Source organism: Myodes glareolus, chromosome 11 (genome assembly GCF_982192425.1).
Source record: "Myodes glareolus chromosome 11, mMyoGla1.1, whole genome shotgun sequence".
Taxonomy (NCBI): domain Eukaryota; kingdom Metazoa; phylum Chordata; class Mammalia; order Rodentia; family Cricetidae; genus Myodes; species Myodes glareolus.
Window position 1 is genome coordinate 37,066,192 of NC_142036.1, and position 25,852 is coordinate 37,092,043.

The following is a 25,852-nucleotide window of genomic DNA, read 5'->3' on the forward strand; positions in this document are numbered from 1 at the left end:
GGAGAATCATTCAGTACTCATGTTCAACAGCACTGGGGGAGATTGCCTCACTCAAGACTTTCAGAAGGTGAGAACATGATAAGACAGAGGAGCTGTTTTTATTTTTCCAGTTACAGAACTAAAAGCCAGAAGCAACACATGCCACGAGGAAGAAGGAAGGGAAAAAGTTAAAAGATCAGGACAGTCAGTCAAAAAGACTGAGACACAGGACATTCAACTCTGAAGCATGTGCTTGAGTGATCTCACCCCACATAATACGCCACTATCCATTTGATCCATTTGAACTCCATTCATATTCACCACTGCGATCATCATTAGCACATGTTCTCATGAATCTCAATCTCTCTCTCTCTCTCTCTCTCTCTCTCTCTCTCTCTCTCTCTCTCGGTTTTTCTAGACAGGGTTTCTCTGTTTCTCTGCAACTTTGAAGCCTGTCCTGGAACTAGCTCTTGTAGACCAAGCTGCACTTAAACTCACAGAGATCCCCCCGCCTCTTCCTCCCGAGTACTGGGATTAAAGGTGTGCATCACTACCGCCCGACTTCTCATGAGTCTCTTTTCAAAGTAGTATCTGAAGTCCAAGGAGAGGAGGAAAGGAAGGAAGGAAGGGAAAGGGTAGAAGGAAGGAAGGAAGGAAGGAAGGAAGGAAGGAAGGAAGGAAGGAAGGAAGGAAGGAAGGAAGGAAGGAAGGAAGGAAGGAAATTACTTTCCAAAAGAATTGAACATCTTGCTTCAAATATATAGCAACTTTACAATGTACAATCTGCTTTCTTAGTCATTTCTTTGGAGCATTATGACTGATAAAGTACTCAGGCTACAACATTTATATTTAGAAATAAGTTTGCATATAAAAGTCAAGAAATGAAATGATCCGTTTTAAATTTTAAAAGTGAGCATATTTATCTTCTGTCAAAAGATAACCACTTACATGTAGTTGATCTAGTTTTTCTTGCTTAATAATGAAAACTAAGGAGTTAGTGGTGGGTGGGTATCAGGCAAGGAGAGGTCATAAAGATGTCAGTGGGGCAGGGGTCTGAGGATATAGCTCAGAAGGGCAGCAGGTCTGGGTGAGAAAGCCTCGGGTGACATTAGATCGTGTCCAGAGCCCGTGTCCACAGTGAGGCAGACTTAGTCCCATGGACATCAGTATCCCGACTCAGGCCCAGAAGCTCTGCCAAGAAGGCAAATAGAGTAAACCCGCTGTCTTTGTTTTCAACCACTTATACAAATCGGATTTTTCCTCTTAAGGTGCCATCTTAGGATTTGGTAAATTGCTGTCATTGTTACCGAGGGTTTGCTTGTTTATTCAGGGTTTAACAGACTCCCTGAATTCACTGAACAGTAAGCAGTACAGGTATAGTGATGACTAACCCCCATGCTGGGTACCTTAAGCTGTTTCTGCATAGTGTGTATATGGAAACCCCACTCACCGGAAAGAGGACCTGTAGAGAAGCAGTGACAGTCAAATAAAGCCATTAGGGTGGGACAAATGTAGTCTAATGGGTCTTCAGGAGAAGGAAGAACAGGAAAACAGAATATGCCAAGAAGGACGCACACAGAGAAAAGGTAAGAAACTGGGATGGCGACCCAGTGGGTAAACGGTCGTCTCTAAACCACAGACAGGGCTCGGCAGAACGAGCCTGCTGACATGCTGACCTTCAACCTTTTGACTTCAGAGCTCTCACAGAACTAATGTCTGGTTGTTTAAAGAAACCAGAGTGTGGTTCTTTGTCACGGCAGCCATAGGAAACAAAAATTAGATAGAAGTTCCTTGATCACTTTCAGAGTGTCGTGTCTCTTCCAGGTTACCTGAAATCTGATGGTACCTGTGCTAGATTCAAATTCTGATATAAAGGAATAAAATTCTTACCACTGAATTCTATTCATCAACAAGTCCGTCAAGGGCTTTATTTTCAGTCTTAAAGGTGATTGTTAGCAGTTTTTCCTCTCCTCTGCCTGTAAAAATCTAGACCCCACCTCCACCTTACACAGAGGCAATAATGAGGCCTTAACCTCTCTGAGGAGTGAATGGGTGGTGGGGTAGGGGAAGTGGAGGAGCAGGAGGAGAAGAGAGAGGGTGAACTGGGGACAGGCATGTAAAAAATTAATTGATTAAAAATTAACAGTCCTGAAGAGATTTATACTATGATATTATAATCTCCCTCTAAGATCTTTCCAGAGCAGGCTAATCTCCAAGCCCACCACTTACCAGTACATTTTAGAGAAGGGAAACAATGCATGCCGAGGATAGAAGAGAAACCAATTTAATTAATTCATCACCAAGGCCAAAGACGCATAAATCTTCTCGTTTTATCTGTCAACCAACACTCTGAATTATTCAGTGTTCCAATCTCACGAAGGAAGGCAGAGAGAAAGTGGTTAGAAAAGAAGCTACTGAGCAGCAGAATGAACTCAGCTGAGGAGCACAAACAAGTCCAACCCCGGACAAACTTTAGTCCCTGAAAGGAACTAGAGGCAGAGTCTCATTCGAGACTCCTGGTTCCTGTGCCACCAGGGAGGCCACCACTTCTTCTGCTGAGATGGTTTGGAAAAGAATAAGACCATATGGAAATGAAGATTAGAAAACAAACACGCTTTCCCTATTGGTATGCTGTCTCCCGCTACACCGCCAAGCACTTTGACAACTAGGTTATTTAATGGTGGAAACAAAGCTTAAGATGGAAAAATAAAGATGAAGGGATACTTTGAGTAATGGGAGAATGAAATTGTGACCCTTATAAGGACATATAGATATTATATGAAGTATTTGGCTTCCTCTCTGGGGTACGACCTCCCCTCTGCACTTTTAATGCACAGAAGCAGTTGTCTTCCATAGTGATGAATGAAGTTACTGAACCATGCTAAGTTGAAAACCATGGTGTCTTACTAACTTATGTGTATTTTCTAGATAGGACAAAGCATGGACCATTGAAACTGTTCTCTGTCACCTGAGTGACCACTGGGTATAAGATCACTGGAAAGGGGATGGGGAGACTATGAGAAGAGACTAAACAAGGAGGAAAAGGAAATTAGATTTCAGTTTTTTAAGGGGCTCATTCTGTCTTGAAATCCTAACCTAAGACTATTTGGGGAACCTTAGGAGTCTTCTCTCCCTATTTCACAAGTGATCTCAGCATCACTTAGGCTGCCCTGAACTATAGACTTCAGACAAATCCATAGCATAATCAATATTTTAAAGATTACCTCCAAGCAAGGATAAGAGCATAGGCAAAAACTACCAGCTGTTTAGAGGATTTCTGTTTTTCCCAACTGTCTTAGTGAGAATCCCACTACAGGGCAGGGGAGTGGGGGGAAGGATGGCTCTTGGTTAGCAGGAGCTTTGAGGATTTAGGGCTTCTCAGAAAGTTAGGCAAAGGATGAAATATAGTGTCTTAAAATATTTTCCTTGCATCAAAGAAGGTTCTTGGATTCAAGACTCTAGTTTTTCTATGCCTGCTATGACCTGCACCTAAAACATATTTTGTAAAACAATTGCTAATCAAATCTTGGTCATGAACTAGAAGAAAGCCAGTGTATTTCAGATAAGAATGGGAGGCAGACATCTCTGGAAAGCTCTGGGGAGTCCTTTTGGTCTTAGTAAACGAGGCTCTAAGTCAGAGCTGGGATGCATAGAAGGGAACCAAGGTTGGGACTTCTTGGTAATTGCTACTTCCCTTGATCTCAATCTCAAAAACATTAATTAGATATAAAAACCACCTACTTCGTATCAATACATTCACTCTCCAAGTCCCAAAGCAGTGGGATGGGATTTACTGAGAGAGGACAACCAAGAGTAGAATTCATAACCTCTCTTATCTCAGCCATGGCAGACCCTGGGATTTGGTGTGTCCTGCAGCTCTGCTGCATATGAGAGGCTTGTGAGTGGTCTCTGGCCATTTCTTTATTCTCTTCTTGTCTATCAACCTGAATCTTATCAGTTGCCAGATAACGAGAAATTGGAATGAACACCAGTCAAAAGGGGTTAGAGGAAACTGAAGCACCAATCTTTGCATAGAGGAGGTGGAAAAAAAAATAAAATTTAGCCTGCATAACAATTGGCCCTTTGGGAAGGGAGAGAGAAGGAGAATAAGACAGAGAAAGTGGAGGTAGAAATTAGAAACCCTTAAAGTGCTCTGTTCTACAAATTCCATCACTTACTACTAGTAGCCACCTTTAATTGTTGACGTCTTGAACAACTACATATACAAACATATACATATACATATACAAACAATATATGTATGTATAGAAAGACCCTGCTCGCCTCTAACCTCTAACTAATGCATAATCTTCATCTCCCTGGTGATCATTTACACTAATTAGCAAAATTTAGCTAATTATCGCTCAGCGTTTCTGTGTTTAATTATGGCTATTAGTAATAGTCTGTCTGGCTCCCTTTGTCTCAGTCCCCACCCTAGTCTGTCCCTTTCTTAGGAGATAAGTTGCCAGTTTAATGAAATTGCCTTTTTTATGTGAGTGTGTGAATATAGCTCTTGTCTAGGCTTCTGTGGTTCCCCTTGTTTGTTCTGTCTTGTTTTAGAGAGTATAGCAGACCGGACAGAAGTCACAGGAAAGAAAGCAACCAGGTTAGAATCCGCTTTGGGGCATTCTCTCGATCCCACCAACCAACCCCTTCTACCAAACCTTACATTCTGTGAGTTGCTTGACAATTCCACTGCATGTGCTTTGAACAGAGAGAAAGAGCCAGCATGTGCTGGCATTTTCTCAATGTGTTTCCACTTAAAACGGCAGACAGCTTGGAGCAGAAGCCCTGGGCTAGGAGGCGGTGGAAAGAATTACTTTTCTAATGGGGTCTGCATGCCTCAAAATACAAGTCACGGCAGGGCCCCTAGAGAGGTTCGTAGCACAGATCCGTGGAGGGCTGCTCATGCGTTCCCTCTGCCATTCCTTTCCCCGTTCCCCTCATCAAGAGACTGGAGCGCATAGTAAACACTTCTCCGAACAATTTACTACAGCAAGCTCCTGCCTTCGCTGCAGACACCAGTTCTTCAGAGGAAGCCTATTCAGAGCTGGGTCTATTCTGATGAACCGTAGGTCTCTTCCTTCAATAACTATGGTGCAAAGAGGGTTGCCTGAAGCAAAATATATCATACGTGGCTTGTGCGAACCAGCCCATTCATACTGACTTTAATTGAATGATCATCTGCATGAATTGTGAATCAAAGTTGCTATAATTTACAGGGGTAAATAAAACACGGCCTTAGCCTTATCTGACATATCGCTTTGTCTCTCAGAGTTAGCCCTATTAGGCATGCTGTTTAAGGGATAACTACTCTCCAACAAACACCCAGAAAAAAAAATACATAGCTGCCCAACTGAATAGTAACAGCCACTGGCTGTTGACTCTATTTTCTGCTGTCTTTGACTCGGTTGTTCTCCCTAGACTATTACCACACAGGTAACTTTAGAGCAGTTTCATCGGCTGCGGGCTTCTGCCCCAAGGACCTGCTGTCTGCGATTTCTTCCCAACTAGCCCCCAGACAAGACCGGAGAAAGGAAGGGTGAACGCAAGGTGAATGAATGCCTTCTCAATGTACGGCACCTCTGGGACTTGTCTGACTGAGTCGCCTGCCACCAAGGGGTGGGAGAAGTAGAAGGAGGCAAAGGGTAGAGAGTGTGTTTGCAGTGCCATGAATAGGGGTAGCAAGGGGAGGGGGAGCTTTTATTGGAAAGTGGGTGGCTGAGAGCAAACAGCATTTGCCAGTAGGAAAAAGTGACAGTTTTTTCCCCCTTATGAACATTGGAGCCGTCTCATCATTTTAAATTGAATTTTCCTGCTGCTCCCACCCTTGACCCTACCTGAAAGCCGACTGGATTAAGGATTAGCAACGCCCCAGTAAAAAATAAAGAGCAGAGAGACCCACCGTGCCCTCCTCGAAGGGAAACAGGGGAGCGATAGATAGAAATAGGCACGGAGTGGTGCTTGCTGCCGTGGAAATGATGCTCGTGCTGAGCGTGAGATCCCGGAGAGGAGGAAGACGAGGAGGAGGCTACATTAGAAGAACTCCACACAGAGCTGACGATACATCCCCAAAAGAGGGACCAGATCCCAAGCGTCCAGGCCGGCCGGCGAGGAGGGCTCCGTCTTGCATGGATTCTCAGGTGCATGGTCAACGCACTGGACCACTACAGATGGGCAGTTTAAATTCCAGCCAGTGAGCAATAACGAAGTTCATGATGCCCAGGGGCCCATCATAGCAGGAAGAAGAGTTGTCCAATTTGGGGATGAGGGAAGCAATAAGAGCTTGCGGGGCAATGGTGAATCTGTTTAAAAAGGAAAAGGAAAAAAAGAAAAAGAAAGAAACTGCAAAAAGAAGCTGAAAAAAATTTTTTTAAATGATAAGGCAGAGCCTTTTTCCCCCCTGGAGGAGGAATTTAGGATGCAAGAGTCGACCCAGGTACAGCAAACCTCCTGGAGAGCTCCGGCTTGTCACACATTTCAGGGAAGGACCCGCGAGACTTCTTCCTGCTCTCTAGGTGCCTCAAGTCCGAGGTTTTAACTGCATACTCTGGAAAGCCACGCGGGGAAAGGTGGAAATGAAGGGAAAAGACAAAGCAGGAAAAACCCAAGTAGGTTCACCCTAGTTTATCCCAACATCCAAGGAGTTTTGACATTTTTTTTTCCTTTCTTGTTTCGACTTCCAAGCGATGCAATGCAGAACTGCCGGGCGAAAGGGGGCTGCAGGTGGGAGAGTTCTCTTGCTCCCGGGAGTCTCCGTGGAAGGGCGCGGAGGCTGTTAACCCTGAGTGTCCTGGATGAGCCGCCACAGTAAAGCCGCCTCAGTCCTGGGATCCCAATGGGTTGTAAAAGCAGCCAGCAGCAGCAGCCAGAGAAAGATTTGATCAAGAAGGATCAGAGGGAAAGAAACAGCACTGAGCTGCTAGCCACCCAAACCAGCGGGTAGGAGACGGAGAGGAGCAGGGTGGGCTCAACCAGAGGGAGCGCGAGAGGAGGTGGCCCGCAGGCAGCGGAGGTGGCCAGGAGGTGCAGGCGCCCGCAAAGTGCGCGCAACTGGGCAGGCACAGGTGAAGTGAAGCAAGGAGTTGGGGAGCCAATTCACAAATGGGCAAGTCATATGCAAATAGCGCACTCGAGAGAGCAAATCAGTGCAGTCCGAGTCCTCTGCCGAGGGACTGGCTGGCTCCGGAGGAGGGAGGGGTGGAGCCGCCCGGCATCCTGGCCCTTCCCATTCAAGTGTACGCTAGCTGGCTAGCCCCTTGCTCTCACGCACTGGCGCGTAGCAGGCGGTGCTTTCTCGCCTCACTCTTCCTGGGTCCCACCCTGCCGTGCGTGCACGCCAGAGACCCAGAGGCCTCCGCCGCAGCTCCTCCTGCCTCCTGCCTGCATCTCCCTTCCTGCTCCTCTCCCAGGATCCTTAAAACCAAACTCGGCGATCAAGGTGCTGTGAAGGTTTTGGAAGGAAGGCAACAGCACAGCCCAAGTATCCCTAAATCAAAATAAACCCGAAGTCTGCAGGCACGCGGAACTGCCTGAGGTTGGCGCCCAGCTTTTCTTGCTGTGCCTGGGGCAGCCACTCTCCAGAGCGTGTCTTTGCTGAGATGGAACAGGAGATCCAAGACAGCACTTCTGGGACAACAGATAGGCGAAAGAATCCGTGTTATTCTCCAAAGTAAAGGTTAGACGGTTGGGTGGCCCAGGGACTCTATAGGGTGAAGGGTTAGGTGGCTGCCAGTCTGCCCTATGAGTTGGCTTCCACCCACCGTAGACAGAATACTCTTGGAATTCAGGTCAGAGGCTAGCGTCTTCAAATCAAAAGACAGTAAAGTAGGCGTGCAAAGGAAGGAGTGGCTGGCCAGTCCCTGACTTGCTCGGAACATGCTGTTTCAGGCAGGTGGATTCTTTCTTGCGCTGAGCATCAGAAACTGCTAGCTTCTGGGTAGGGGATGCGAGCAGGGGGTGGAGAGTGGTGGTTGCCGGGGGGGGGGGGGGGGGGGGGGGGGGGGGGGGGGGGGGGGAGGGGAGGGGCTTGGAAAAAGGAAGTACAGGAGTGGATGGGGTGTGCAGCTCCTGTCACGGCCATCTGTGACTCCAGGAGAGCCTGGCCCAGAGCCCTTTCAGGAAACGATGACACTGTCTCTCCACTATTTCCACTCCCTCCGCTGAGGGGGAGCATAGGCACAGTAGAGGAGCAACCCTTCCCTGACAGGTCCTTTCTGTCTGAGCCTTGCTAGCAGGGACTGCACTTCGATTCTGAGGGAAGTAGGGGCACACACACACACACACACACACACACACACACACACACACACGCTAGCAACCTGTAGTCAGGAACACCATTGCAAAGGTGGGTGTAAGCTGAGGAGGTGCCCAGTCTCCTCTGTAAGGTGTGGCTGATGCCTCCCTCCTTGGGATGCCGGGAGTTTTAAATGAGAAAATAGAGAGTACCTCTGGCGTAGCACCTGGCCGTTGGTAACAGTACTCCCTGATCTCTAGAAAAATAAGCTGAACCTTCAGAAGGTTAGGTACCCAGTTAGGGTCCCGTGCTATTATTGGCAAAGTCGAGGGAAAAAAAATCGTTAAGCATTATTCCCTAGAGTTCACAATAATTCTTATTTTGATCAGCTGCCTCTTGATTTAGTTGCCCCAGAGGATTCCTGTTGCTCTTTAAACTTGCTCTGACTCTGTCCCAAGGCCTCAAAAGGACATCGATGACAAGGTTTCTAATGTATTCGCCAGCTCCATCAACCAGATGTTCCTGGCTCACGTCCTCTACTCCCCGAAACCTTCTTTATGCTGGCTGCATGTAGACATTTACCAACCCAAGCCTGTTAGGGCTTTACTGAGCCTTCTTATGGGGGAGGTTTCCCTCAACATTGTCAGGGGCATCTGCCAAGTCATTTCCTCCAGAGGGTCTTTCAGCCTACCACTTAGGATAGACACTGCCATCCCTGGTGGCCATTCTACTCTGTCGTCCTGATTTGTTTTCTTCGCACCATTGTTGATTGGAGAAGGTGATTCATTTGTTCGTGGCCTGTATCATTAAAAGAAAATTGATAAGCTCTCTGATGGCAGAGCCTTTGTCCTTCCCTCTGCTGCATCCTCGGGATGCAGCACATGGGTAGCAAGTAGCAGCATCTCCGTAAATGTCTACTGAATAAATGAACCCAGTGAGTCAACAGCCAACTAAGTCTTAAAATCTATTAGCTCCCATACTAAGAGTTTCACCGACCTATTTATCTGACTTTAGTAACACTGATTTAACAAAGACAACCCATCTGGGGTTGATTTGAGGAACTTTTTGCCATCTCACCATCTCCTTCTTTTGCAAGTTGGCACTGGATACTGAAGATTGTTTTGCCTCATCCCAGGGAAGCAAGAGAAGCCTAGATGGACATTCCAATTACTTCTCGGCCAGGCTATAAAGGGAAACTAAACCCTTGATGCAGAAAGGAATCTGCAAACACTGCTGGTGTGCTACGTCTGGAAGTATTCATTCTATGTCTCATTCTTATAACTTATTTATTTACTACTCACAAAATGTCAGAAGAAGCAGCTGTGGGTTCCGTTATGAGCATTGTTGAGTAGGGAGAAGGCTAATCAGATAAGAAATCCAAGACCGTTTTCTGTTGCCTCTTCTACTCCAAAGAGCTAAGCCACAGTCATTCTCATAAACTACATACCCCTCTATTAATTTTTTCATATGTCTCCCATCCCTGCCTCTAGTCAGCACATTCTTCTGTGTACGTCTTTTCTACCTCCCATTCTTTTCAGTCTTATTGCAGTTTATATTAGGCCGACATATATTGAGAATTTTATCTCTGACAATATGTTGATATGTTCTAAATCCCCCCAACTGCTAGAATCCCAGAAAAATACTCATCTCTGCACACCACAGGTGCTCCCTTTCCTCCCTTCATGCTGTCCCCTAGTGGGCCCCTTTATTTGGAATCCCAGGCATGTGGAACAGAAGGAGAAGGGAGTCCACGTTTAAGATAGAAAAGGAGAATAATAGAAGATTTGATGCTCACCAAAGATATAAAGCAGAATAATTTCATAGGGATGATCCATTTTGGCCCCCTATGTATAGCGCCTCACGAAACCCAGAGAGAGCTCTGCCATAGCTTGCATTTCTGAATGGAATATGGTGTGTAAATCCCTGTTGTAGCTGAGGCAGAAGCTGGGTTTCTCGGGTACATTAGACTCCAGAGTTGGTCATCATAGACTTCTTCTCCTGGCTCCTTGACTTTCCCCTCCCTTCTCTCTTTAGGAGACTGTCCAGATGGAAAGGAAGAAAATCTTTGCTCTTAATTCTCTACTTTGTTTTGTTCATCACCTCAGCTTACAAGCAGTAGGGGGAAAAAAAATCTGTTGGCTTCTAAAATAAGCCTCCTACTTGTATTTCAATGTGTCGGGCATCAGGAGCCTGATGTGACGTGGCCTGGTCCACCGTCTCTCACGGTGCATTTTATCTCTGCACATGCCTCTTCTCACTTGGATGGACTCTGACGTGCCACTTCGCTGTCAGCAGGAGATACCTGTCAAGTTTGCCACTGCAGGCACATCTAATGCGATTGCGGACTTAGAAAGACCAGAAAGCATGTGCCCACAGTCTGCCTCTGTGAGACCCGAGCCATTAGGTGAAGATCCACTTTTTCCAAAAACAAACAGTAGGAATCCCTGCTTGCTGTCTCTACACAGCTCCGATAGGCAGTTCAAGAGGAGGAAAACACAAACAGCACCCTCCCCCAACTAAACTCTCATAATGTATAGTGAAATAAATGTCCTGAAGAAATACAGGTGACTGTTAGCATGGCTATAAATACATCCAAGGGTTCTTCTAGTGACACCATAAAGCAGTCGAACATTGCTTTATTATATGCCGGGAGATTTATTTATAGCCACATAATTCATTCTTCCGTTCATTTATTTAAGAAAGTCATCCAATAGTAAAAAAAAAAAATCCAATTTTGAGTATGTTTCCCTTTTGGGAGTATAAAGAAAGCTTTTTCTTTTTTTTCTTTTAAATATCATTCCTACATGAAATTGATTTAAATAAAAAGGAGAGTAGCTCTTCGTATTAATGTATAGCTCAGGATGCTAATATTGCTCTGGTATTTTTTACCTTTGATTGTTGAGAACATAGATTTAATTGTTGAGAATATACCGTCTATTGTTGAGAATTTTATACATGAATAGAATATGTTTCGTCTGTGGCCATACCACCCTGAACACGCCCGATCTCCTCTGCCTGTTTCTTTAAGGCATTCTCCTTACGAACATTATCATTCCCTTGTCCTCCTTGTGGCTGCAGGAGGAATATCAGGCTTTTAAGTGTCCAAAACCTCTTTTACATTTCCAGATCTTCTGTATTTGATCAATGGGGCTGGGAAATTGAGAGTATTCAATTTTTTATATATCTTTTCAGGAAAAAGTATGAAAAGTTCTTTAGCTAGTTGCCCTTGAGATCCAAATGAAATAATAATAATTTATTAAGTAGTTATTATTAAGATCATTAGTTACTTTTCCTCAAATACAGGGTCCAGTTCTTCCTACAGAGGTCTGACATATAAACGTGTTAGTCTGTACTAACCAGCTACGAGCTATCCCTGATCCAAACTTCTCATTATCACTGTGAAAACCTCTATCCAGTTTTGAGGAATTAAACAAAGTGAATTATTGTTGGACGGAAACAAACAGAATACTTTCTGGGTAGTACTAAGGCCTTGCACGTGGTAAGCAAACACTCTACTCTTGAACTCCCAACCCAAGACAGTCATTCATTTACATATTTATAGGATATATCACCCAATCAAAGGGTTAGAGGGCATCTTGAGGTTTCACAGTTTTTGATATTGGGCTGTGCTGCTTGGCAGCCTAAGTTCAAATCCTAATTATTATTGCTGTATAAGCCTTGAGACGATCTTTGGTCAGTTTCTGATTTCCCCTTTCTGTTTTAAAATGAGAATACTCATACAAACTACCTGTAGATTCAAACAGCTAATGCCTGCGCAGTATTTATCAACAGTGTCTGACCTACAGAAAATGATCAGTGTCAATAATCACGATGGACGTAACAACTCTTCTCGCTTTCTCCAGGACACTCCCTGGGAGTTATCCCCGCAGCTAGCACCTCTTTGCTGCTTATACAGATCTTCCAGGGAGCAACCTCAGCAACCCCAAAATGCAGATGGAAATGCTCTACAGGGGCTTCCAGCATGCTGACTTGTTCGTGTACACCTTTGGTAAGAAAGAGACTGGCTCCATCACATCCTTCTTACATCTGTCTTTCAAGTCAGCTCTGAACTGATAGAGTTGATAGTCGGTCCCAGAACCAGATAACACCAGCTATTGAAGCCCAGCATTGTTCTGTCATTATTCTCCACCCAAGGATGGAGACTTACAGGATCTCAGTTGGCCTTGGGATCTTCTGGCCCTTTTCTTTCATTTTCTCACTGTCTTCTCTCAAAGTTATAATAAATTCTAATTAATCGGCCTTTTCCCTGAAAAGAGCACGTTGCTAATCCTTACTAATCTACATTGACTTCCGGAAGAATTCCACTATCGTTTAATAGCCTTTTAAAAATGTTGATAAGTCAACCTCTGAACTAGGTTCTACTCAATAAAGAAAGAAGCCACAGTCCTTGGCCATCACCGCAGGGAATCCGTTTCTTTACTCTGTGAACGTTAAATATATGCTGTGTAAAGTCCAAAAGACCCAGTGAGGAACAGTGTTCAGGGCTTAGGAAGCAAATGCTTCAAAAGACTAAACAACCAGGGAATTCCCTGAAAAATTGTACCATATAGCCCACAGCAATGGGAAGATTAGAGGTGTAAACCAGGTACACAAACTAGATAATGGAATTAATCTAACCAGGTGAGAAAAAGAAGACCCTGTATGGATTCACAGACAAAGTAACACATGCATGAAAAATTGGAGGACTGGTGTCTACATCTTGTGCATTACTGTTCGACCCTGAGCAACTATGAACTCTATGAACTTGTTTCCTCAACAGGAGAATAATTAATAACAATTGAATCAGAGGACATTTTAGTATCCAAAGAAGACATATATTCAAAGAAATAATTATACATTAATGTTCACCATACGAATTTAACCTAGACTGAATTGCAAAGAGGACTTTAAAATAAGGAAGTTATTAATACAGAGTAGAGTCATCTACCTACAACTTACCAGAGGCAAACTCCCAGAATGTTAATTGTCCTGCCTGGGAAACTCAAGAAGGAGTCAATATTTTCATTCTGTGAACAAGATGAGTATGCCATAGGATAATGAAAGACAAGAAAGGGGAAAGGAAAGGAGAGAACAGGATGGAGAAAGTCCAAAGAGACATGAAGGAATCACACAGGAAACACACACATCCACAGTCTCACTCTTTATTTCTAATGCCTGTATTGCTGCATTAAGAGTTGTTAGGAAAATTCTATAATGATTCAACAGAGTCATACTGTCACTCACTCATCTTACTTTTACTGATTTATTCTGTTATTCTTCATTTATCTGTAGAAATATCCTTGTTCGAGCATTCTAACCCCCTCCATTCTATGAAGAGTACATAATCTAAGAGAGGCAGGAATCTAAATAATGTCATTAAATCATTAAAGTTTTTCTAAAAATTTTTTTAAAAAAACAATTTCAGTAGTAGAGTGCTTGCCTCTCAGAGATGAGGTCTTAGGACCAAATCCAAGAACTCCCAAAACAACATACACACACACACACACACACACACACACACACACAGAGAGAGAGAGAGAGAGAGAGAGAGAGAGAGACAGACAGACAGACAGACAGACAGACAGACAGACAGAGAATGACAGGGACAGATAGTTAAGTGGTGTGTTTCTATTGATTTAATAGCTTTAAATTCATGTAACAGAAACTTCTCCAAGGCACATGGAATGAGCGAACTCCTCACAGGAGGAACAGTGCAATCTGAGACGCTTTGGAAATGTTTCCAGGATGAGTAAGAAGGGCATGGCTCAGTGACAGTAAGGATTTAGCACATCTCAGAGCTGTTAGGGAAGTTGGGGGCTGGATACAGAGATGAGAGTTTATATCAGAGATAGAACAGGCTGTTCTTAAAATAGATGGAACAGCACTGATATAATATTTTGGTATCAATGATATCTGTGTTTTCAGATCTCTTGCTTCCAATCTGGACAGGCAGAATTAGCTGGCCTTTTCTAACACCCCACAGCACTGTTCAGCTAACACTTGTCACAGTCTGTTGTGATCAGTTCGTTTATAGCTTGGCACCCTATGTGATTCATAGAAACATGATGTATTAAACACTGTAGACTTTAGAGGCAGACTGTTTAAGTTCTAGGGTTAAACAACATAAGTCTGTGTTTCTTTTCCTCCTTTGTTAAACCATGACCTTGAATAAAATATTTATCCCCTGAAAATCACTACGCCTACACAGATGAATATAAGATAATAAAATCCCTGATCTCAAACTTAGGACAATCCCAAACCCAGTGGGAAATAACCAGTGGATGTCTGTCAAAAAAAATGAGATATATACATTATATTTTTAAAAGATGTTCTCTTCTATATACACATTTTTTCTTTCCTCTCTCTCTCTCTCTCTCTCTCACACACACACACACACACACACGCACACACACACACGCACACACACACACACACACACACACCCTTTCTTCCTTCCTTTTTTTTTTAATACAGAATTTTTCTAACAGCCCTGACTGTCCTGGAACTTTGTAGTCCAGACTGGTCTTGAACACAGATTTGCCTGATTCTGCCTCTCAAGTGCTGTGATTAAAGGTTTGTACCATCACTGAACCAAAACATTGAAATCTGGAGCTGTTACAAGATCAGAAGGGGTTTCTTGCAAGGCCATGAGCTCTTCACAACAGGGAATGTTCAAGCAGTGGGTGCTGGATAAGCAGTCTGAAGTGAATGGGTGAGGTGCATAACTTACCTTACATATTTGAGATTCTATGCATATGAAGTTTTCTCTGAGCTTTCCTTACCTATCCACTTAAACATTATTGTTTGGCTTCATATTGAGGATCAAACTCAATTCCTAGCTGTTGCAAAGATGTGAAAGTTTCTTGTTAATTGAAATGACAGCCATTAGGGTGAGGAAACTTAGCCGTCTATAAAAGGAACAGTATTGTTTTGTGAGAGTTTCATTTTTACTATTGCATGCAGAACAAGTTCTCTCTAGACACATTAACAATTTTGTTCCTATTTTAGAGAGCAAATATTTTTTTTTCCTGCTAGCAACACCTACACAGCTGCTGTCCCTGTGATCTAGAAGACATTGTTCAGTAGTGAAAAGTTCATTGCTATGGAAAGAGTGTGATCACTCGGCTCTATTGTCCTTTATCTCTCAGCAGGAAACCCTGGTGGACCAAACATAAATAAAAAAGAATGCTTTTCAATAAAGACATAAGTCTTGAAAACTCTGGGATACAAAGTAGAACTACTTTTTAAAACTATTTTCATGGGTCTCGTGTGTGTGTGTGTGTGTGTGTGTGTGTGCGCGTGTGCGCGTGTGCGCGTGCGCGTGCGCACATGCCACAGCATGCATGTGGAGGCCAGAGAATAATTTGCTAGAGCTAGTTTCAGGGGTTTAATCCAGGTACTCATTTTTGGCAAGGAGCATCTTTTCCTACTGAATCTTCTGAGCAGCCCAACTTTTCTTTTTCTAACACAAACAAGAACACTCCCCTGAGCAGCTGGCTGTGGAGAAGCAGAAGCTAGGTATTTAGGGGACATGTAAGATAGAGAAACTGAGATGTAGAGACAGAGTTACTAGTTTAATATTATATAACTGGAGGTTTGCATGTAATTGGCCCCTATAATCTCATAGGGAGTGGCACTATTGGGGGTGTGGCCTTGTTAGAGTAGGAGTGGCCTTGTTGGAGGAAGCATGTCACTGTGGGCATGGGCTTGGAGGTCTCCAGTGCTCAAGATACTGCCCAGTGTCTCAGTTCTCTTCCTGTTGCCTGCAGAATCAAGATGAAACTCCTTCTGTCTTGGTTAGGGTTTCTATTGCTGTGAAGAGACACTATGACCACAGTAACACTTATAAAGGAAACCATTTCATTGAGGTGGCAGCTTACAGTTTTAGAGTTTTAGTTCATTATCAACAAGATGGGGAGCATGGTGGTGTGCAGGCAGACATGGTACTGGAGAAGGAGCTGCAAGGAGCTGCTACGTGTTGTTCCACAGGCAACAGGAAGTAGACGGAAATACTGGGTATGGCTCAAGCATACATGAGATCTGAAAGCCCACCTCTACCGTGATACACTTCCTCCAACGAGGCCATATCTGCTCTAGCAAAGCCACACCTTCCAGCTGTGCCATTCCCTTATGAGCTTATGGGACTTAATTACCTTCAAACTACCGGAGTAACATATCTTTGTCAGAATAAGCTGGCTATTCTTAGATATTCTTCTAGAAAGAGGCATTTATAATTCCCATGGCAATATAAATCAATATAAAACAAGTATATATAAAAAAGTATATAAAAACAATAATACAATAAAAAGAATCTGTCATAAGAGAATAAGAAATCCAATATTTATATTATCTATCAATATAAAATATGTTAGTAAAATAAATATGGCTAATATGATTAAATGAAGAGATTGTAGTATTAATAGAGAAAAACAGTTAATAAATTGCAGGCTTAAAAGTGAACCAAACTTTTAAAATGCAACACAGTTGTAAAGAAAAATATAGTTGTTGGGTTATGTATATAGTTAAAGAGCAAATTAATGAGCTAGAAGTCAAAACTAGGGAAAGTCTCTAATTGCAGCACCCAGAGAAAAGAATTTCAGGAAAGGAAAGAAATTAAATTCATGAAAGAACAAAGAAAGTTTCAACATGCATCTCTTAAGACAACCTCTAGAGAGACTAGGAAAAATAGAGAGGGCAATATTTAAAAAGATAATGATTGAGAATTTTTCATAGTCAAGCAATAAACTGTTTTTTTATTAAAAGATCCGTAGACAAGGTAAAACAAACAAAAAAAAACAATACTTTAACTCCTCATAGGCAAATGAAAGGATACAAAAAAATGAAATGCAAAACTTTTAAATTAATGTTTTACTTTTCAATAAAGCCCAGAAGATAATGAATGTTGTAGTATTGTGTGACAAACAGAAATAGAATATTTGTCAATCTTGATTTATGTGTCTAGGCAAATATTTTAAGAAGAGGGGTAAATCTAAGGTATTTTCTAACAAAGTTTGAGTGAACTTATGACAGGAACTGTTTCTGAATGACTCAGAGAAATTAAAAGGTATATCAGAGGTAGTTCTGAGCGAAGACACTGTGTATGGATTCACTTACATTATGATTACATAATGTAATCACTTACATTACATAATGTAAGTGAATCCATACCACAGCCCAAACCAATACCAACCACAAATCTGCAGCACTATCACACGCAGAAGCCCGGGGCAGGAGGATTAACAGTTCAACCAGTCAGCTACATGGTGAGTCCCAGTCTCAAAAGGATTTAAGTAAGCATAAATTCAAGTAATGTTCAGTATTGGTGTAATGGCCAGGTAAGATTGTCTCTGTTTTGCAGCCAGGAAGAAGAAACTAGATTGTGACCTGTCTCTACTCTTTTAGCTGACAGGTGGCAGATCCAAGAAGTGAACTCAAGTTACCTGACCAAATAGTCTCTAACCCAGAATCACTTCTCTGGAACTAAAGGATATATAAAATTAATATCTGCATATTCTATCACGCTTTTCACGGCTAATGCTTATCTCTTAACTTCTCTTTCCCTTTGCTAGAATGTCAATTTAGAAATACCCCAGTTTTGGCCATGTGGATGGGTCATAAATATCCATGTCCTTTTTTAAAATTACTTTTTTCCTTTTCCTTTTGGTTAGGTTTACCAGGGTTATCAGTCAGGATATTCATTTGATTTGGATTTAAAAGAAAAGTGGCATCACACAACTCCATTAAGACAAAAAAAGATGATTCTATAATTTGGATCTAGAATGTTTCTCAAAATCTCGAGTGATAAAGGCTTGGTTCTAGTGTGGGGCAATTGAGAAGTGTAACCTTAAGGGAAGGTCCATGGGCCATGGTGGGTATGTCCTCAAAGAGCAGTCTCTCATTTTACTCTCCTCTAAATGTGCTCTCTACAAATTCTGCATTGTTTGTGTCCAAATGTGTCCTTTGTAATGAAGGAAACAAATTACAAATAATAATCTCATGTACTAGGCAGTGGTGGTGCATGTTTTTAATCCCAGCAGTCAGGGAATCAGTAGATGGATCTCTGTGAGTTCAAACCCAGCCTGGTCTACAGAGTGAATTCCAGGAGAGCCAAGGCTGTTATACAGAAAAACCCTGTCTTGAAAACCCAAAATAACAACAATCAAACAACAACAAAATAGTCTCTTGTATTAGTTATTATTGATAATTGTCTACAAATTTCTTAGGCTATCTTGTAGAACACTGATAAACAATATCCAGAAGATTGGCATTAGGTATTAATATTTATTGCATGGTGTTTGAGCAATTTTCACTGTACAGATTATAAAAAGCCTGTCTTAATAGTCTGAAAATAGGAAATGCAACACTGGGATTTCAATAAATTAGTGGCTGAACCACAACACATCCCATACTCAGATAATGTGCATCTGTTCTTATAATTGTTGGAGTCCTAGGAGTTATACACAACCAGGTCTGTTCTGAGTTTCCTGCTGCAAATGCAGCCAAATTTGCGTTTATCCCAGATATTCCTTTCTTCCCTTTTCTAGGTCAGAGTGAGCCCTCAGATGATTCATGCCAATTCTGTTACTATCTGATGAATTCCGAAGACGTTCATTTCCCCACGTTTTAGGCATTAACTCTCAAACCCGTGATCCTGACAAAATCAATTATAATTAAAAACTGCATTGCCCAACCTGGAAACAGAATGAGAGGAAATGCATCTGGGGCTCTTTGAGTTTTGATCCCCTGAAAGTGAACATGTTTGGACGAATATTCCAGAAAAGGACTTTGATACGATCAACACCATCTGTAACACTGATGAGTGTGACGTTTTGCCTTGAGGAATAAGAGAAAAAGAAACCAGGAGACAAGCGTATATATGTACGGAGAGCTTAGGACCAGAACAATTCAGAAGGAAAGGTTCGCAAGATGAAAACGTCTGTTTTGTGTTTGTAGGGGCTGCAGGTATAAAGGTTTGTATGTGCCTGGATATAGACCTTAGAGGTTTATGGCGGCTGTTTTCTTTGTTCTCCATTTATTGAGACTCGATTGCTCACTGAACCTGGAGCTTGCTGGTCAGGCTGTACGGTGTGGCCAAGAGAAGACCCCAAAGATCCTCTTGTATCCCCCAACACCCAGATTGCAAGTGTGCACTACCACATCTGGCTTTTTATGTAGGTGTTAGAGATTGAACTCAGGTCTTCATATTGAACAACAACCACTTTACCTAATGAGCTGTTCCCCTAGCCATCCATTTTCCGTGTGTCTCAGCCATATATTGAGTTAACAAAGAATGGAGTCTACTGTATAGGATTTCTGGTAGCTTCATATGACTATACCCTGAAGACACAGTTTCACCATACCTTCGACATGAAAATACTCGGATGTGAAGTCTTTGATGTGACATAGGTTGGAAGATATTAGGAAACTTTCTTAACCACAGCTCATCTAGAACCTCCAGGGTATTTTGTTTTATTTTTGTAAGTTTCCAATAGACACTGAGACAAAGAGTTGCCCAGCCTTGGGATAACAATGCCAGCTGGAATACGTGTTCCTTCTATATATTCACACTCCATGAACTTTTCCTATCTATCTTGATCAACCCCCTACCCATCTACTTTAAGCAAATTAATACATATTTTTTTTAAAAAAAATGTTGCTTGTTAATTCTCGAGATCTAAAAGACAATTCACAAGGAGGAGTAGAAGAGGATGGGAGGGCCGAGGGGGCCTTCTCATCTACTGAGTTTGCTATGAGAGGGAAACTCTACTAAGGGACTCACTGTGCCTCATCAATTTACTTTTCCTAAAATGACACCTTAGAGTGAGCAAAGGATGAACAGAGAAAGACATCAGCGTATCCCAAGCACAAGAAACAGCGTGGTTTGGTGACATTCTACCGCCTTCTCCTTGCTGGATCTGAAATAAGACAGAGAGCAGAGGGACTCAGCTCACTCATTCCCAAGCAACCAGCCCCAGAGTCCCGGTGAAGCCTTAAGAGGAGGAAGTGAAGCGCTTTTTGCATCTTCTGGAATGAGTCTCTTCATGAGTTCCTGCTGGAAGCTGGGGGTGGGGTGGAGCACGGTTGTTGCTTTAGGAGTTACTCAGCAGGTGGTGGTTACTAAATGTGGCACTGGGGAGCAGTAATAAATAAATAAATACAAACTACAAGAAACTCTTGGCCTTCACTTCTCAGCCCCCGCTCTCCCAGAAGAGTTAAAGAAAACTGAGGAAGAACAGAAATAGCTGGGCCCCCACCCCACTTACCAAATGTCGAAGAAACTTTTAATTGCTTAGTTTAATATCACGAAAATACGAAAACGTGCAGGGTGAAAGGAAAAACTAAAATTAAAAGTAATCCTTACATTATTAAGTCTCTTCTCTAACTAACTCCATCTCCTGGACACATATTTGACCAGTACCTACCTATAATGACTAATTCCAAGATTACTGTAGTAGGAATAAAGCCTGAAGTTAAGCGAGGTCATAGGGTGGTACCCTAATCCAATAGGGTTGATAACTTTCAAGATGATGGGAGACCAAGAGCATCCATGTACAGGAAAATAATGGTGATGCGAAGATACGGAGTGTACAGATGGCCATTTGCAAGCAACGGAGATATAATATAATATAATCTGATACTTTGATCTTGGGCACTGACCAAGGTCACAAATCTAAGATGATTTCTGGTCTTTGGTTGCCTCTGCTTACATTTTGTATTAACAGCCTCACAAAACTAATGCGAGACTATTGGTGAGAATTCCTGATCCAGGAAAGACTCTTACATTCATCCATCCCTTGAGTTCTTGGTTCAGAGTTTAAGGAACTGCTACAAAGGAGACCCTTTTTGCTCCCTCCCCCAGGGGTGTCATTTTAATTGAGGTCCTTGTGAACTCTGTCTCTTGGAATCACTTAGTGTATAATTTCCAGGGTCAGATCTCACCGCCTTGAAAATGGTCCGTGAAACTCCTCTCTAAACTGCCTTCAATTTCATCTGGGAATGTAATCATTCTAGAAAAAAATAATTTCAGACATGCCTTTAGATTTCAAGAGTCATGTGACCTAAAACATGTAAGAATCATTGATGACTACAAAGCACTCATTTTACAGATGAATCAACTCACCCTTATAAAGGAATATTTCCTCTAAATGTGTTAAAGCTACTAACAAAAATAAGGGCCAAATCTCTCGCCTTCTCATAAAAGGCATCAAACCATGTTTTCAAAGGAGCTAAACATTTTACCTGAGATCCCCTTCGGCAAAAGGTATCTTTTATCATTTCAAGGTATATTGATGTGTATTAGAGACTCAGGTTTTAAAGTATTCATTTAGGTAGATAGGCAATTTTTCAGCTTTTGCCAATATCTAAACTATGTTCTATCGATGTGAAGCCTTAAGCATTACATGACGACGTGGAGATGCCTGTGTGGGGAGAGGACAAGGCATTCCACTGAAGGATGTGTCCCAAGGCTCCAAGTTCCATCCTAAATTGATATGAATATGAATCTAACCTTGTCTTAACCTTTTACACGAGGAATGGTCAAGAGGCAAGGTATAACTCAAATCTCACATCCCCAATAATTCCTCTTTGACACAGGCAAGGCAAACAAACCAGAGACAGCCTGCATGCTATACTCACAGGTCCAATTTCAAATGTATAAGCCTCCCCAGCCTTCAGGTTCAAAGAGCTGTGCACTGAGCCAGAAGGAGTCGTATGGATGGGCTCTAAACGCTAATCAAGGGCATGGAAGGTCATCGTTTCCTACTTACTCCCTGACCACATACATATCAGTGGTACATATCGACCAGGAAACATCTACTTGCTTCAGGTGTCTGTGAATGTCAATAGCCATTTGCCTTCTCTTATGTATAGAGCCCTCTGTCTGCTTTGAAGGGCCTGTGTGTGAGCAGCAGCTCCTGCCAAGGTAGCCGCCTACCTGTCTGTTCGTTTGCTGTCCGTGAATTCCTGAAGTAGAAATGGGCATTTCAGGATTTAACAACAGCTCCACCCTTTGATAGGTACTTAGAAAGTTGCCCTTTCTTCCTTTTCCGTTTCCTTACTTCTCCTTTTTCCTAGTGTCTCAGAATTCTGAGTGCAGCGAACAGCTCCAAACTCGGCATCCATGCTGTGGGGTTTGACACACACAGGGAAGGATTTAAGCATTTAGTGTTTCCCTTGTTCTTTTAAAGGAAGCTGTGGGCACAAGAGGCTTGGGAGAGCAGGGGCTTTTGATTATTTCTCAAAACACAGACTGACCTATATACCACCATAAAATCAACTTACCATGACAGATGAATGAGCACTGCACACCTTCCAACTTCCCCAACCCAATGTTTGTTTGTTTGTTTGTTTATTTATTTATTTATTTATTTTGCTCATGACCGCTGCACACTGAGCTGCATGTAGACTAAGCCCCCAAGGAAGCTGACCTTCTTTCTTCCACCTCCTCAGCATCCAAGAGTCATGGAATAGCATGAGGACACTTGGGGAAAAGGAGAAGGAAGAATAGAACATAAAGCTAATGACGGCTTGCCCTAAAGTGGCAGACTGTCAAAGCCCCAGGCTGGTCCTTCTACCGCACTAGAATTACAACGTGCGCCGGGGATTGGGAGTCACCCAAAGGAGAGGATAAAAATCAGTTGAGAATTTAAATCTCTGCTCCCATGCCCTCATAGCATCTCTGCTTCCCAAGCAGCCTATCATTCTTCCCACGACACTCTAGTTCTTGTTCTGCCTCTAGGTTTTGATTTCACCACCATCTTCCTAGACAACAGTTGTGCTGCTGCTAATCACAATCAGTGCTAGTCAGTTAATAGCCTCAGGTTGATCTGAGCGTAAGTCAAAATAAACCTTCCTTTCATTGTGGTCCTTCTGAAACCAGGATGGCACCAAACAGATGTGCTTAGTGAATGCAAATCCATGGATGCACCTGTCTCTTCCCCACACATGCTTGATTGTGGAGATGGCTGCTCACTCAAGGGCTTTTGATCAGCATCTGCTTAGTTTTCTGGCTGATGTAAGATTTGGTACTAAATAGAAGACTGAACCAGGTTCTGATTTTCTTCTTTATTAAGCATCAAAGCACATAAAAACTTCACCCATTCCCTATTTACCCCCATAGTCAACACTCTTATCATCCACTTCAAGGATGGATATTGCCTCTTTCCACGCCATCTCAGCAATCCAGCCCATCATCTATCTAGTCATACCCTTTCCCCTGGAGGTTCCCTCAAAATCCCTTTCTTCACTCAGGGTGCAAGAACAGGGCTGGCTGGAAGTTTGAAGGCTAGGAAACATGTAGTTGTGTCTCCCAGACCTTTTTATCAAGTCTGGAATGGTAATAAATGTGTCCGTGGCATCCTGACCAAAATTCCAAATCTCCATCCCTTTAGAAACATTTCTCATATTGCTTGGCATGTGATCACCGCAGCTCTACACTAGGATATAAAGAACATTCTGGGTTAGTAGGTGCTTGGGTTCTGGAAGTAGAATATACCATTTCTCTAGAAAAACCTAATTCAAGCTCAGGAGACTTGTCAAGTAACCCCTTTGAAAACAGAGGCCTGCCTGTTCCTCTCTGATGCTGTGGGTGGTAAGTGGGGCGGTGGTATGACTATGATATCGGGCTTTCTATTTTTGTAATGTGTCAAGGATGCTGAGGAATTCAGCCCCCAAACTGAGAAGTGCAGAATAGCACCAGATCCTAAATCATGCAGAGACAATATACACCTATGTTGTGGGAGGCTGTGGGAGTGGGGTGAGGGATTCGTCAGAAGCACTCCCCGGCACAGACCATGCTGTTTGCTGGCTTAGCCTAGTTTTGGGGCCTTAAGTGGGAGAGAGTTTGCTTTTATAGTCTTCTTTTTCAAATTAACCTCTTTAGTTCTCTTTAGCAGGTGGCTTAGTGGTTAAAGAGTTTGCTGTATAAGTGCGAGGAACCAAGTTTGGATCCCCAGCTCAATGTGAAAAGGCCAAGTTCAGAGAAGGTTTTTAAACCTAGTTCTTGCGTAGGGGTGTTATGGTTGATTGAGAAAGACAGGCTGCTAGGAGTTTGCTAGTAAGCCAACCCAACCTAAATAGTGAGTTCCAGGTTCAGTGAGAGACCCTGTCTCAAAAAGTGAATTGGAGAACAGTAGAGAAAGACAGTATGGCTACCTGTGAAAACCACATGCTCATGTGTGATGAACACACTACACACAGGCATGTGCACATATAAGAATCACACACACGCGCACACACACACACACACACACACCTTTATCTCAATGTTCTAGTGTGTGCTATTTTTCCTACATAGTATATGGCTAAGATTTCTTTATCTTCAACTTTCATTCTTACCTCATGGTTTGACTATAGCTAGAGCCTTACCAGTAGGCTGTATAGAAAGGAATAGTAATTAGTTCAAAAGACAAAGTAAATATATAATTATTCTCATGAGAAACATGACTAATATCTATTTAAGTTGCTTCTCTTAACACATTACTAATATTAAACAAGTGTGAGCCTGATATAAGTTGATAATTCTTGAGACTTTTCAGTGCAAACCATGGCCAGTCTCATTCCCCAACTCACATTCGTAAGCAGTTTTCCTCTGGTTTAGCTAACTGAATGGCCTTCTACGCACCATGAAGGAGGTGGATAGGAAGGAGTGGGAGCCAGGCGTGAGATTAACTTTCTCATCAAGTTCTCACCTTCCCATGTAATCTGCTGAAGATAGGTCAGTACTTCACCCAGAATATACTAGAATATCAGCCTCAGACTCCGTTTTTATTCATTTTCTGACTCAAAGCTGAAGAAGAAAAGCTAAGTGTATATATATATATATATATATATATATATATATATATATATATATGAAGTGAAAGAATTATTTTACTGATGCTAGAATTACAGGAATGTTCCCTGCAGAGAAAGGTCATAGAAAACACCAGGAAAGCTATAAATACTGGAAACATAAAAAAGTTCTCTAGTTGAAAAGCAGAAAGTTTTCTGTCTGGGGTTGTGCAAAGGAGGATAGAAGAGAAAAAGAACATAGATCTCAAAAGAAAAGCCTCCTCTTATGGAGCTGTAAACTGAAGATAAAGAAGCCTGCTCCTTTAGACACACAGTGCTCCTCATTTAACCCGAATGAAAAGCAAAGCCCACCTTCTCCCTTGCACTGCCAAGGGACAAGGTAATGACAAGTCACCAAATAGTGACCACACGGGTTGTGATTCTCCTCTCTCTGGTCACCTCTTGAGTCTTTCCGCAAGTGTCTCTGCCTGGGATTCTGCAGAGGAACCCAGAAAAGGGAAAGCAAAAAAAAAAAAAAGAAGAAAAAAAGAAAAAGAAAAATAAATAAAACCAATAGCCACAGAGCCTCTCAAAGTAAGTTTATATAAAGGACACATGATCTCACTATGTTTGACTTATCCTGACCCATCTCTGCAGTGTTCTCTTCCTCAAAAGGGAGAGGTCTGAGGGTGGGTGACGAGGATCAAATTTCCTTTTCTAGAAGCACTGCCTTCCACATCACTTCTCCACACCTTTCAGAGATTTATTTATCAAGAAGCGCCTGAGATTTGAATTATGGAAAGGCATTGAACCTGAAGTCATGGAAACTGAAGGGGATCTAACTATTTTTTTAAACATAAGAATGAA

The 25,852-nt window shown here is 42.5% G+C and overlaps 1 protein-coding gene and 1 long non-coding RNA gene across 33 annotated transcripts in view; one reads left to right on the plus strand and one right to left on the minus strand.

Moving 5' to 3' along the window:
* Nrxn3 (neurexin 3) overlaps positions 1-25,852 on the minus strand; it is a 1,575,536-nt gene that overhangs the window by 522,059 nt on the left and 1,027,625 nt on the right. For 2 of the 32 annotated variants that reach the window (XM_048449337.3, XM_085697783.2), the window contains exon 1: positions 5,885-7,081. The exons of 25 other annotated variants lie outside the window; for them this stretch is intronic. In XM_048449337.3, the coding sequence (XP_048305294.2) occupies positions 5,885-6,128 (244 nt within the window). In that variant the 5' untranslated portion in view covers positions 6,129-7,081. Of the gene's footprint in view, positions 1-5,884; positions 7,093-25,852 lie in introns of those variants that run through there. 5 more of the 32 variants (XM_085697784.2, XM_048449346.3, XM_048449338.3 and 2 more) reach the window with 5 other exon arrangements.
* LOC146892455 (uncharacterized) lies at positions 7,119-20,368 on the plus strand. Its single transcript, XR_015004498.2, has 3 exons — positions 7,119-7,657; positions 12,079-12,224; positions 18,760-20,368. It is a non-coding gene; the product is annotated as an uncharacterized LOC146892455 (long non-coding RNA).